Raw genomic sequence first — 15,159 nt, 5'->3', positions numbered from 1 at the left:
ATTTCTTCAATTCCTTCTCCTCTATAAACAGAAAAAGAAGCAAAATCCTTATTTCAAACTTGTCCGTATAATTTATCCACTCTCTAAAATGGCATGCATCTCATTCTGTCAGCTGGTGATATTTATGTCTTTCCACTGTACCCAGTCTATTCAGAGTTCATTCAGGATTGTGGCTTCTGACAAGAGGCGAGAGTCTTTCAAAACCATTTTCATTCGCTTTCTACAGGTTCTGTGACAGACCTTCATCAGAGAGAAGCTGGGTTTGAAAGTTATTCAATTTTTATTCCCGTATGACATCATCTGCTTCTACACCCTTGAAAAAGTAAGACAAAAGACTACACTAGCTTAAGAGGAGAAATGAGAAAAGGCAATGAAAAGCACGACCACATTTGTCCTCCAAGTGTATACAGTTTTAAATTGATTTATAATCTACATTTTTATACTAGCAGACACTGTTACTCACTCAGGAAGAAAGCCATCTATAGACAATAAAAGCTGAACTCTTCACTAAACCAGGCCCTGGACTGTTCAGGAGGATATTCAGGTAAACATTTTTGCAGGTTATAGCTGAGTTGAGCTTTCTGGATGCCTAGAAATGTTCCATCATCCTTCTCATAGCACTCAACCTGGATGATCTTCAGTAGCTGCAGAGAATCTATCCACTTCGGCAGACTGAATTTCCCCTTTCAAGAAAGCCAGTACTAGTACTTAGGTTGGTGCAAAAGGAATTGTGGTTTTTGCATTGTTGAAATTTGTCGTTCAAAGTAGATCAGGGAGTGGGAATCCATCCCTTATGTTGGCAGACAACTTTTAGTCATCTTACACCAGTCACGAGACCAGAGACTAAAGCATCACTGTAAGGGGGTGTAGCTGCAACTGTAAACATCAGAGAGCTCTGAATGACTTCCAGAAGTGCCCTAAACTGTCCTACCTGCAAAAGGAAAATGCAGAGTAAAATGAAGTATTAAGGAAAGGTATTAAAACTTTGCAAAGCTGCATACAGATAACAGTGAGATAAGTATCAATCTTATAAGAAAGAAAACACTCATTCAAAAAGTCAGTGGACGAGAAAGAAGGTATATTTTCTTCCTTACAAGAATAACCAGCACTGTTTTCTGTGCCAATAAGCAAGAGTCCTCCATTTCAGTGTTAGTTATAAGGCATACAGATTTAGAAAGTACAGTTTAACAAGAATCTAATGTCCATTTTATTAATTTCTAACCCCTCCTAATCTGTTGTATTCACCTGACTACTCTACACAAGAACCAAAGGGTACTGCCATTTAATTAAGTTATAAGCCTAATCCTCTTCTGAGCCCCCATGAAGAGATAATAAAGAACATGTTTTTTGCTGGGGATAATACAATATGCTCACATCATATATCAGAGTGCTTCCTGCTTGTTAAAATGATAATGAATTCTCTACAGGTTCAAGATGAGTTTAACTATATTATACCCTCTGTGTGACAGTATTTGATCTTCTCCATGTTCTTCATTCACATATTTTTATTTGAATTCATTGAGACCCTTGAAAAACTAGTGACTGCAATAAGACAGTAAATACAACAAGTTGGAGCAACATTCCTTCAAGGTGGAATAGAACGTGCCTAAATTGATGATTATTTCTGAAAAATGCTAAGAAATGTACCCTGGAAATTTTGTGACTATACTAAGGAAACTATAGAAGTTAATACTGAAAATATTATATTCTGTTAAATCTATTCCATTAAGTCCACACAACAGTGTTATACTCTCATGTTAGATACGCAGTTTTGGCTCACTGTTTCCAGAATTATTTTGCACAGATATTTAAGACAGTCAAGATAAGTAGCTAGAAGTCACAGGAATATTTTTTCCTGTGATTACTGAATTAAAAAGCAGAACTATATTGATCATCGCTAACCAAGTTAAATATTGTTTTTACCTTGAATTTTTACCTTTGCCTTGCAGAAGACTTAATTTCCCAGAAAAAAAGACTGTGAACAAATGGTGGTTGTGACAACTAAGCAGAGATGTCCCTAGACAGAAGATCCAACAGATGTCTACCGCAAACAATCGCTGTAGCAAGTACCGACTGGCTTTTGTTAAGCACCGCATGTGCTGCAGACAAGATGCTTCTAGAAACTCAAGTGCTTATCCAATTAACTTTAAACAAAAAGGATAAACTACAGTGGGTCTTCAAGATAAGTGTTGATTTCAGTTGAACAAATTTTGATAATTTCAGAAGAAAAGTTGTTATTGAAACCAGTCAGAAAAGAAGGCTGGTGATTTGACTCCCAGGTAAGGCAGAGGGGTTTTTTAAACCAACAGCACACGAATGTGTACCCTGGTTGTAGGAAACTTCTGGAGACAATTCAAGACCAGGCTGGATTAATGACAGCCTCACCAAAATGACACCAAAAAAGCACCACAAGCAAGGAATTACAGTGGAGAAACATACGTAACAGAGCAGACAGTGAGTGTAGGAACATGATACAATGCATGAACTGTTACATCCAGCTACCCTGTACCCCAATTTAATATTAAACAAACCCCCAAAACCACTGAAAGTGACAGCTTCATTCCAGGTTAAGCCTACATACTAAGTGAATACTTTGCCTCATTCTTCAGCTAGGTTAATTATATTAGAAAAGGGGGAAAGGCAAGGAGACCAATAGCAAAAAAAAAAAAGTGGAAATGGGAGTGTCGAAAGGAGAGACAGAAAATTGTGGAAAATTGAAGAAAAGTGTGAAAATCGAAGCTGTGTAAATCCTCACCTGTGAGAAAGCTTAATGCAAGCCCTGGATGCTCTCACGGTGTGGGGGCACATGATCTCCATCACACTAGTCTGCAAAAATTGGCACATTAAACACATCGTAGGTAAGAACTTCAATACATCTACTGATCTGAGAGAGAGAGGGAAGGCAATGTGCATTAAAAAACAGTAATCTTTTTAGCTCTATTTATGAAATGCCTGAAAGAAGGAAAGGAGGAGTTATCTGTCCACTCTCATGCCTGCTAATATGATCCAGGTAGTATGGAATGCTTCAGAAAAAAAGAAATCAAGGAACAAAAGATAAGAATGAAAATGTGAAATAGGATAAGATGCTGAGTAGATGTGCTGAAGACAGATCATACCGTGCTAAACTGATATCTCTTTTTGAAGCAATAATTTTCTAGACAAAATATGCAGTGGATCTCATCTGCTTTGGTTCAGCAATGCATTTGATACAGTAGCACATCTGAAATTATTAGCAAAGCTAGATAAGAGAATTAGGAGAAATACTGTGCTGAGTATGAACCATCAAATGTAGAGGTGACAAGTTGTGCTGGCAGGGGATGTATAAGGCTTCAGGGAGCTCATTATTGGAATTTTTCAAGGATGTGACATGGAACTAATCTTATCAAATAGCATTTATTAACAACTTTAAGAATAAGGTACATTTGTGGTGATGCAATTCTCAGAAGTCACTAAGGGTGTGGCTAAACCAGAAGATTTTTCCAGGTCGATAGTGTTCCTTTGAAACAGATCTCTGAGTTGGCCTCAGGTACCATACTTCAATTCTTGTCAAAGAGCAATCTCATAGCACACACTGGACTCTTTTCAGAGGAAAAAAAATGAGGAGATGTCCTCCAGGAGCATATAACACATTCCAGTTGCCAATGGATGTTCAGTCCAACAGTCCTAGGCAGGACTCAGTTTGACGTAAACTCCTGAAATGCATCTGGTATGAACAGTGGGTCCTCAACACCAAGCACAGATTTAGAGTGGGTAAGTATTATCAATACAGAAGAGATTAGAGAGAAAACTGAATTGTCTTTTAATGAGGTGGAATTAAATGGAATATTAAAAGTGAAAAAATATGTAATTAGAGGCCAACCCAAATACAATATTCCCTACAATGTAGGAACCTAGTCTAAGAATAAAAAGATCTAAGTGCTACACCTGTTGTACAGTGAGTCTAGGATAACTCTGAACAGCTACAGTGATGAAATTATTTAAAAATACAAACCCCACCCCCTCAGAAATATCAATATATTTACTTTCCTGGTGCATTTTTCTAATAGGAGAGCAGTTGGCTATTGCAATGAAATTAAAGTGCTGATAAGAATTTCAAACTGATAAGGGAAAAATAATTATTGGCAAGTCATAATTAAGCTGCAGTAGTTTGCAAAAACATTATTAGTAAACTGAAGGGCTTAGTGGGATTCAGAAATAAATTAAATGTTTCTCTGAATGTCATCCTGAATAATTACGCTAGCTGGCATAAAAACTGATAAGGGACAACAATGGTTTTATGATTCTTCCTATAGACAATTCACAGTGATGATTATAAATTACTCTTCTCTACAGCTTTATCTACCTGAATTAGAACGAAGACAACAGATTAGACATAGCGCTTTTCATTTAATACAGTGAGTTCTTATATTTCAATTTCAACAAACTATTCTAAAACAAAAGTATTGTAACTATCAAATTTCCATTCTTTAAAAGACTCAGGGTTGTAATTCTGCCAACTGTCATTCAGTTAAGTCACATTATTAAAAACTGGGCTTTACTGGATGCATAAAATACTCCAGGCTAATTTGAAATACTGTGTCCTAGAGTACGAAACAACTCAACATTGCCATACATAGAATATTGATGAAAGGGTTAATAAATGTGACCTGAAAGTTAAACATGTGATAACTACAATTAATTTGCTTCCGAGTTTAATTTTAAAAGGTTTAAACAGAGGGCATGAACTTGCCCTTGAGTAGCTAAATCATACTAATTGAAGCATTCCTAAATTATAACAGACCATTTATATCCTCATATGCACAGAGTCTTCCTAAAAGATTTCTACTTGTTGATCATAAAGTCACATTTGGTAGGAAAATTAACAAAAAATAAGGTAGTGCTGGGACGATGAAGGCAGAAGTTCCTGGAAAGGGTCAGGAAAAGGCTCATAGAAATAACTTAAGAATGTACAACTAAAGCAATCCAGGAACTCTACAAGCTGCCTGAAAAGCTTTTCAGAGAGAAAACTGCTGCAGTAGGTTAAAACTATTTTCCAAATTTCACTCAGCAGAAACTAAAGGACTAGTAATGGTGTGTTTTAAGGTTAAGTAAAATCAGCTCTAGGTCTGAGAAAGGCACTCTGACGTGGTTGCAAAAAATTATTTAGCTGTCTGATACGAGATGAGAGACATAGATGCCAACCTCCAAAACCGGCAGCCTCACCAATTCTGCTCAGCTAAAACACTAAATTTCACTTTCTTTCAAAACCAGAAAGGTAATGCCAGCTCGCCTTTCCATCCTTTACACAGCCCAGGCGTCAGAGCAGCCATCAGGGTGGGTAACACCATGTCAAAGTCCTTTTTCAGCTGAGAAAACCTGTGACAACACCTTCCCATCCATGAAAGCGCAGGTGGTGGAGCAGCTGGAGCATTTGCCAGTCCCTCTGGCTGAGCCCTGCACTGCTCTGCGAGGAGGGGCTCACTTCAGTGGCATGAATCCAGTCCCTGTTTCAAGGACTTTATCCAGCGACTGTTTCATGTAAAATACAGAAGCCATCCTGGAAGAGACAATGTAACTCAGCATTTCTGCTCTGTCACTGCAGCGACGCCCTTTATTTCCTGATGAAACTTGCCCAATAAATGAGCAGAGTGAAACAGCCTTGGTAGGAGGGAGGGACAGACTGTAACATCAGTCTAACCCATAGGTAGTGATTAGGATGCTTACCTGAGAGGGAGAAAATGTATTTTTTTAATAGTCTTAGTCAGAAGAAGGACCAAACTCATTGACTGCACAATCTAAATTATTTCTTTTTGGAGTTATTACATACAAAGGATGCAGTATCATGACATTTCTTCTGGCTAGATATAAGGTTTAGCTTCTTACTCCATGAGAAGCCTTGTGGTATAGCTGTACAACGATTTTATCTGATGACAAAACTGGTGTAAATCTTCCTAGTTTTGGCTTCTTTTTCACCCTGCAGTTGTACCAGAGCAACTCATTGTGGGGCTGCACAGAGCATCAATAATGGAAGTTATTTTTTTAAAAAAAGTCTATGAACTGAATCAGGAACAGATTTAATATGGTATTTATGCCCTAAAGATACAATCAAAGCTTAAGGCATGCTCTTGTCTTTGCCAATTTCTCACTTGCCAGTTATACACAGCCCACATTTTGGCCATTGAAGGTTCTTAACTTTCCCCATGTATTGCAAAGGGTTCAGGCATCTTTGCCCCGATGCACTTTCTATATATGAAGACTAATGTTCAGGCCTTTTGAACGTCTACAGGTTTTCCTGACTTGAGCTTGAGGTGGAACTACCAAAGGAATACGGAAGGATAAGAGGTCCTACGTTACCCTCGACGGAGGTGATTCTTCCCCTCCCCTCCACACTGGTGAGGCCACAGCTGGAGTGCTGGGTCCAGTGCTGGGCTCCTCAGCACCAGAGAGACACGGTCCTGGGCAACCAGCTCTAGGTGGCCCTGCTTGAGCAAGGGGGTTAGAGAAGATGACTTCCAGAAGTCTCTTCCAACCTCAACCGTCCAGTGATTATCTGAATGAAACATTCCATTTTGGGGTAATTTAGGAATATTTTGTAGTTCGTCTGTCAACCATGGAGTTTCTTTGTATGGTACTGTTTTCATTTCTTCCTTTAAGTCAGTACCTTTACCGTGGTCTCCCAAGTCATTAAATTTTTGCAAAGTGAGTATATTTTTCAGCACCAGGTATCTATGTTAAAATTAAAAGATCATGCCCTGCTGCACTTAAAAAAGGACCACTATTCCCATATATGATGGTACCCAAAACCCAGTCTTTTAAGCTACGATTTAAGGTAGCTATTAAAGGAAACAAAAGCCTACATCATTCAGGTTTTTAACAGGTGTTTTCCACTTTTATAAGAATACTTACCACCAAACTAAAAAGAACAGGATGTTCTTTTTACACAAAATTTCCTTATAGCAAAACTACTTTGAATACATTTCACATTACATGAAAAAAATACTCAGCCTTTGCACATGTAGAGATGTCACTGAAATCAATTAGTCATAGCCAAATATCTAGTGGCAGGCTAATATATTAAGCACAATGTTATATACAATGTTATGATACCAAATTATACTCAGACATGCAAGATTTGAGACCATAGAGGAAAAAGAGGTCTTACAATGGATGTATGTAGATAGATGTTTTATTTTATTTCAAAAAATAGCAAATGTCTTAAGAACACAAACCAGAAAGTTATTAAAAGCTTCATAGCAAAATATGTAGCCAACTCTGTTACAATATATAGGCTTGAGGTTCTAACAGTTAACACCATGCCTCAATTCACTGAGCAAGTACTGCTCCGGACACAAAAACATTGCGCGGTTGAAATACGGAGCTGAATGTTAAAAAAGAGGGTATTTCAGTCAGGAGTTTATGGTCTGGTGGCAATTACAGAGACATGGTGGGACAGCTCACATGACTGGAATGTGGTCATGGATGGCTATGACCTTTTCAGGAAAGACAGGCCAGCCAGGTGTGGTGGTGGAGTTGCTCTTTACGTGAGAGAGAAACTACAATGTACTGAGTACTGTCCAGGCACAGATGAGGAGCGAGTTGAGAGCCTACGGGTGAGAATTAAGGGGCAGGCTGGCAGGGGTGATACTATCGTGGGTGTCTGTTACAGGCCATCAGATCAGGGTGAGGAAGTTGATGAGGCCTTCTACGGGCAGCTGAGCGTGGCCTCACAGTCACAGCCCCTGGTTGTTATGGGGGATTTTAACTACCCTGATGTTTGCTGGAAGGACTACTCAGCCAGCCAGCCTCAGTCTAGGAGGTTCCTCCAGTGCATTGATGGTAACCTTCTGATGCAAATGGTGGAGGAGCCGACTAGGAGAGGTGCGCTGCTAGATCTCGTCCTTGCTAACACGGAGGGTCTGGTTGAAGCAGTAAAGGTGGAGGGCTGCCTTGGTTGCAGTGACCACGAGATGGTGGAGTTCAGGATCTCGTGTGGCAGGAACAGAATACCGAGCAGAATTGCAACCCTGGATTTCGGCAGGGCAAACTTTGGCCTTTTCAAACAATTGCTGGGGGAAATCCCATGGGCAAGGCTGCTTGAAGGTAAAGGGGCCCAAGATAGTTGGTTAACTTTCAGGGACTGCTTCTGCCAAGCTCAAGATCAGAGCATCCCAACGCGCAGGAAGTCAAGGAAGGGAGCCAGGAGACCTGGGTGGTTAAACAGGGAACTGCTGGGTAAGCTCAAGTGGAAGAGGAGGGTTTACAGATCATGGAAGGAGGGGCTGGCCACTTGGGAAGAATATAAGGCTGTTGTTAAAGGATGTAGGGAGGCAACTAGGAAAGCTAAGGCCTCCTTAGAGTTAAACCTGGCGAGAGGGGTCAAGGACAACAGAAAGAGTTTCTTCAAATACATGGCAGATAAAATTAACACCAGAGGCAATGTAGGCCCACTGATGAATGGGGTGGGTGCCCCGGTGACAGAAGATACAGAGAAGGCAGAGTTACTGAATGCCTTCTTTGTCTCTGTCTACTCTGCCGGAGGCTGTCCTGAGGAGCCCCGTACCCCTGAGGCCCCAGAGGAAGGCAGGGCAATGGAGGAGTTTGCCTTAGTTGATGAGGACTGGGTTAGGGAGCATTTAAGCAATCTGGACATCCATAAATCCATGGTTCCAGATGGGATGCACCCGCGGGTGCTGAGGGAGCTGGCTGAAGTCATTGCTGGACCACTCTCCATCATCTTTGCTAAGTCTTGGGAAACGGGAGAGGTGCCTGAGGACTGGAGGAAAGCAAATGTCACTCCGGTCTTCAAAAAGGGCAAGAAGGAGGACCCGGGTAACTATAGACCGGTCAGCCTCACCTCCATCCCTGGGAAGGTGATGGAACACCTTATCCTTGGTGCCATCTCAAGGCATGTCATGGATAAGAGGGTCATTAGGGGCAGTCAACATTGCTTCACCAAGGGGAAGTTGTGCTTGACCAACCTCATAGCCTTTTATGAAGACATAACAAGGTGGATAGATGATGGCAGAGCAGTGGATGTGGTCTACCTTGACTTCAGTAAAGCATTTGACACAGTCTCCCACAGCATCCTCACAGCTAAACTGAGGAAGTGTGGTCTGGACGATCGGATAGTGAAGTGGACTGTGAACTGGCTGAAGGAAAGAAGCCAGAGAGTCGTGGTCAATGGGGCAGAGTCTGGTTGGAGGCCTGTATCTAGTGGAGTGCCTCAAGGGTCGGTACTGGGGCCAGTATTATTCAATATATTCATCAATGACTTGGATGAGGGAATTGAGTGCACTGTCAGCAAGTTTGCTGATGACACCAAACTGGGAGGAATGGCTGACACGCTAGAAGGCTGTGCTGCCATCCAGTGAGATCTGGACAGGCTGGAGAGTTGGGCGGGGAAAAATGTAATGAAATATAACAAGGGCAAGTGTAGAGTCTTGCATCTGGGCACAAACAACCCCAGGTTCCAGTATAGGTTGGGGAATGACCTGTTAGAGAGCAGTGTAGGGGAAAGGGACCTGGGGGTCCTGGTGGACAGCAGGATGACCATGAGCCAGCACTGTGCCCTTGTGGCCAGGAAGGCCAATGGCATCCTGGGGTGTATTAGAAGGGGGGTGGTCAGTAGGTCGAGAGAGGTTCTCCTTCCCCTCTACTCTGCCCTGGTGAGACCTCATCTGGAATATTGTGTCCAGTTCTGGGCCCCTCAGTTCAGGAAGGACAGGGAACTGCTGGAGAGAGTCCAGTGCAGAGCCACAGAGATGATCAGGGGAGTGGAGCATCTCCCTTATGAGGAAAGGCTGAGGCAGCTGGGTCTCTTTAGCTTGGAGAAGAGGAGGCTGAGGGGTGACCTCATTAATGTTTATAAATATATAAAGGGTGAGTGTTCACAAGGATTGAGCCTGGCTCTTCACAGTGACAACCAATGATAAGACAAGGGGTAATGGGTGCAAACTGGAACACAGGAGGTTCCACTTAAATATGAGAAGAAACTTCTTCTCAGTGAGGGTGACAGAACACTGGAACAGGCTGCCCAGGGAGGTTGTGGAGTTTTCTTCTCTGGAGACATTCAAAACCTGCCTGGACACATTCCTTGTAGCCTCATCTAGGTGTTCCTGCTCCAGCAGGAGGGATTGGACTAGATGATCTTTTGACATCCCTTCCAATCTCTAACATTCTGTGTTTCTGTGATTCTGTGATTTTTAGCTTCAGTCTTCCATAATCAAAGTAACTGAAGAACAATGACACTTTAACAGGTTTGATTCTTTTTGGGAAGAGCCATAAAAATAATTCCTGAGTATTTAGGATAAGTAAATGTATCAAAACAGACCAATTGAGGCCAACATCTGGTTAGGTGAGCCTTGCAGCTTGACGTGACACTCTCCAGCATGGCTATGACATGGCAGAATCACGCCCTAAATACCTTAATGAAATACATAAATCTTTCTGGTATGCACATTCAAATTCTCATTTTCTTTAGCAATACCCTACAACTGTCAACTGTGAAGGTTGCTTTGCTGAGGAAAACATTGGTTTAAATGTCACTTCCTTTTGCAAAATCTTGTAATGCAAATTGCCACAGCTAAGCCTCCAGTGAATCATCACACCAATAATTATTTGAAATATAGAAATAAAAATTTAGGCAAGGGGATTTCATACTACGTTGGTATACATATTAAATTGTATGCTTTGTATCAGTATTTTGAACACAGAGACCTCGTTATTTAGCATCTTGCTATGGAAATGAGAGGCAATATATTCATTATTCTCTTCAGATGCATGTCACAATATCATCTTATTATACACCATGTTTCTAAAATCCTGTTGGCATTCAGCAAGTTCCTATGATTTTAATTTAATCTGTATATTTTGTTTTTAAAACTGCTGCCAATCAAAGTGGTTGAGAGAACTATTCCCAGAAGAATTTTCAGATTTCTCACTTTATATGTTTTCCCAGAACTACAGGATTAAATTACAATGGATGTAGAAAGATTATTGTATAAAGCATAGTTAATAATTCACAACACTGGTATTGAACTCGACCAATTACAATGAATTCACAAAAATAGTTTTAATTATACCCACTCTTTTCTATCCACTCACCCCAATACGCAAACAAGTTTCTCACAATGACAGTGGCAAGACTGCAGTTACCGAGATGTACCATAAGTGAATGAAAACACCTAGGATAAAGGCCTGGATTTGATAATTCCAGTATGTGCTCCTGCTCACTTCCCATTGTAGACTGCAAGCACTGTTTTTAGACTCTTACAGTCATTAAACAAACAGATCTAACAGGTAAATGGAGCTTTTTTCCTAATGCGGGCTTCTGGAGTCAAATTGATAAAAAGTAACATGCTTATATAGAACAGAAGAAATCGTGGCTTGGGAAAAATTGGAATCAGTCGTACCAAAACTCTGTGAGCAATGACAATGTACAGTATTGCAGCTGTATGCTACTAAGACAAAAAACTCTTGGCATTACAAAGACGAAGATCTCTGTTCACACAAGCCAATTTTAATGGGCTGTTAAGCATTTGGTTAAAAACAGGCTTGTACTAGTCTCACTGAAAAGGAAACACTTGTCAAAATGTTCTTTTAAAAAATACTGTATGACATCTTCTAAATTGCAATTTAAAGATTAAAACCTTGTTTCAGAAGTTCCTCGCTTCAGGTTGTTACTCAAAAACTCCTCATGTTCAAAACTCAAATTGTTATGAGACCTTGATATCATAAGAAGCTTTTCCTTATTAGTGAAGTCCTTCTTGACTGCTGCCTGTGGCACAAGTAACCTGTCCATTGGGTCCTCTTTGTTTTCTAGTTTCATGTACCCTTTACTGTTGCTCCGATCCAGTCTGGGCCAGCTGGGGTGTTTCCTTTGTTCCGCTTGGACAGTGAGCGTAGACGGACCTCTGTCCAAGTCCAGGGATTTCGAGTGTGAAGACAGAAGATGCAAAGATGTGTTGGACCCAAACTGTTTCCTGGCAGCACCAGGAGATAAAAGCTTCCCTGTGCTTGGTCCAAGAGTCATAGAAAACTTGAACTGATCAGATGGAGTGTCCACAAACGAATTGTGTCGTGGCAGCACGGTAGCGGCTGGTCTGTAGGATTCATTGGTGTCTGTTAGTGGAATGGCCAGAGAATCCATCGACAGATTTCTGGACCGACTCCTAGTGATCTCCGAGTCCTCAGTTATGTTGTCTATACTGGGCTCATCAATAACACAGTTATTCAGTTTAATTACTGGCAGTGTGAAAGCACTAATGGAAGATGACACAATGGATTTTGTTTCACATTTTATAGAGCTAGTGTTTTTGTCATCTGAAGCCTTGCTGGAGTGAGGGTAAAGTCCAAAGCCTGAACCAGACTGCTCAGTCAGCAGAGGTGGCAGGAGACTACCAGCAGTCCTGTCTTCATTTAGAGCAACCTCATCTTCTTCGGCAGAACTATCCATTCTAAAATTGCTTTTGAAAGCAGAGAAAGGCGCCACGGTGTTCGCAGCCAGCCGTGATGCACACGAGCTCCCGCTGTGCCTGAGCTCTCCTTCTCCCAACAAGCCAGTGAAGGCACCGCTCAGCTGCTTTTGTTCTTTGATCCTCAGGGTGTGGATGTCTATTACAGTGGAATAGATGTCTCTCATGTGTATGATTTTTGTCTCCTTGTCACGGTTTTCATGCAGAATGGCATTTGCGCAAATAAAAATGAAGATTCCAATGCCCATAGTAAAAGGGCCCAGCATTTTCATCTTATCCGAGTGCATGTGCTGTTCAAAGAAACGAAGCAAAATGCTTCCTTGGCTTCTCAGGACTTGGGTTTCATTTACAGACAGGTTATCTTCAGGTCCTAAAAGCTGTTCCTTTTGGGGCCAGTATCCAAGGATGGCCATTGCAATTCCCAAGAATGCTATAAGCACTCCCAAAACAAGGAAGAATCCCGATGGAGAACAGAGCCGGATTTTGCCCCTGACAATTACTACGTCTGCCCTGGGCCGGCGTCTAACTGGTTTCTTCTCCTCAGAAGCTGGTGCTGTGGCAAGATTTATATGTTGCTGAGATCTGGCAGAGTCTTGCCTTTTTAAGGCAGCCAGTCCTGTTATGACTCCTCCGGTTGCTATCATAATTCTATATGGTGTCCTGGAAAAAAAAAAAAAAAAAGAAAGAAAAAAAGCAGAAATATTGAGGCAAGCAAAGGTTCTGTCTGCAAATACAAATAACACTTTGTTAATCTGTAGATATTTCTTGATAATCAGACTATTCATGACTTTATAAAAGCTACTATATCTTAATCCAGTTATGACATAGTAGCAGTATTGAGATTCACATAGCATCTTAAAAAAAATTCCAGAAGTTTTTTATCACTGTAAATATAGGTAATAAATCTTTCATCAGTGATACAGGCAGTAACAGAAAGCTAGTGCTCTTAGTGGTGATATATCAGGATTAAAGATTAAAATATTCAAAAGTCTTAACAGATGATTTATCTCTGGACTGGTCTGCAGGAAAATCAATAATATATTATTACCTTGTATGCGTTTTGGATCATTTTAGCACTTTAGCTAGTAGTTCTTTTAAAAACTTCGATGACACACAATGACTATGAATACAGATCATTCTACATATCCCTTTTAAGAGCTCTTTCCTCACAGATTTCACCTTATATTAATACATATTTACTCCATCATTTAAAGAAGCTTTTATTAAGCCTATTCAGATCATCTGAGTCTCAACTACAGAATCATTCTGTCTTTCCTGATAAAGCTGATCCTCTTCTATGCATATCTAGATCTTTTTTCTCCCCTCGACGGTTCCTCACGGACTACAAATCCAGCAGCTCAGTTTTGTTTACCAGTTAAGAAATCTTTATAAATTTCAAGTTCATCAATTCAAAGCCTTATCATTATATGAGGAAATTTTATTCATTTTAGACTTACTTTGCTAGCTGGCTGTCTGTGACATGAGAAACATTAACAAGCATGGATTTAAAATAGAAAATCATGTTTGATAGGTTTTTTATGAGTAACAAGTGGAACAACACAGTTCAGCATAATTGGATTTTATTTTATAAGACATCTTATAATCAGACTCAAGAAGAGTTTCTGGGCTTAATTAATGAATATTAGAATGAATACTAGATAATATTATAGAATAAAATTAAGACAGTATAAGCCAGGTATGAAAAAATTATGTTCTCTTTGGTGGCCTTACTAGGCTCAGAGATAATGAAAGGTTGGCAGCCTGTTGCAGAGGAAAAGGCTCCATGTCAAAGCTGGAGGTGGTTTAACAAGCAGACAAAGCTAAAGTCGGACTGGGTGAATAACGCGAGAAGCTGAAAATCAGAGGAAAACAAACTGGTGACTGCTTGTAATTTACAGGCAGTAATTTTCATCAGACCTCTTAAAATATTGATGTTTTTTAAAAAATCTTAGCAGTGCACCCCTGGGGAAAAAAAAATATCAGATCCATCACAGTATGAGAAACAGACACTCTGTATTTTGACACTATCATAGATTTCCAACACTGCAAGTAGGTGTCACATCAGCATATCTACAAACAGAAATGTGTCCAACCCACCAATTATGAACCTGATTATTAAATTAAGAAGGATTTTGAGAGAGGTGGCCAAGTGGAAGGACTAATCCAGGAAAAAATATGTACCCAGTGTTCATTATCAATTGTTCAGCAGCAATTCATATGACAGACAGAAAGAGTAGCAACCTGAACTCCCTCCCTACACCATCATTACTAAAGAACAGAGTGCATCTTCTTCTGTGAGAAACCTTTTCTTTACAAAGACCTGAAAAAAGGCCTAGGGTGCTAAGTATACAGCACTTTCTGAATTTCTGAAAGAGAAATTCATAGTATTACTCCAAAAATCTCAGAAATTTCACTTTTAGTACCAGGTTTCATGGTTCTAATCTCTCTGGAAATTCTCACCCTTTGTAATTCACTTCCACTTTTATGTTAGCTGGGCAATTTAAATAATTCAATGCCAATTAATTTCTTGGATGCTTCATGAAAAGCTACTTTTTTTTAATGTTACCATTTAAAAATCCCCCAAAGAAAATTATTTGACATCAACAGTCCTTAAAAATTAAAACAAAACTTTCTCATATGCCTATGTGTTTAAGGGTTTCTGCCAAAACAAAAGATCATTATTCTGTAAAACAATGTTTTGAAGCTC

General features: G+C 40.2%; 1 protein-coding gene across 1 annotated transcript; it reads right to left on the bottom strand.

Annotated features, from left to right (window-relative positions):
- Window positions 1-11,482: 11,482 nt before the first annotated feature.
- On the bottom strand, window positions 11,483-13,111 carry TMEM200A (transmembrane protein 200A). The gene has a single exon (XM_065632648.1). The coding sequence runs from the start codon at window positions 13,094-13,096 to the stop codon at window positions 11,621-11,623; it is 1,476 nt and encodes a 491-aa protein (XP_065488720.1). The 5' UTR covers window positions 13,097-13,111; the 3' UTR covers window positions 11,483-11,620.
- Between the last annotated feature and the right edge of the window lie 2,048 nt (window positions 13,112-15,159).

Source organism: Caloenas nicobarica, chromosome 3, assembly GCF_036013445.1.
Source record: "Caloenas nicobarica isolate bCalNic1 chromosome 3, bCalNic1.hap1, whole genome shotgun sequence".
Lineage (NCBI taxonomy): Eukaryota > Metazoa > Chordata > Aves > Columbiformes > Columbidae > Caloenas > Caloenas nicobarica.
Note: the sequence above shows the minus strand (reverse complement) of the source record. Positions and strands in the feature narration are given on the sequence as shown.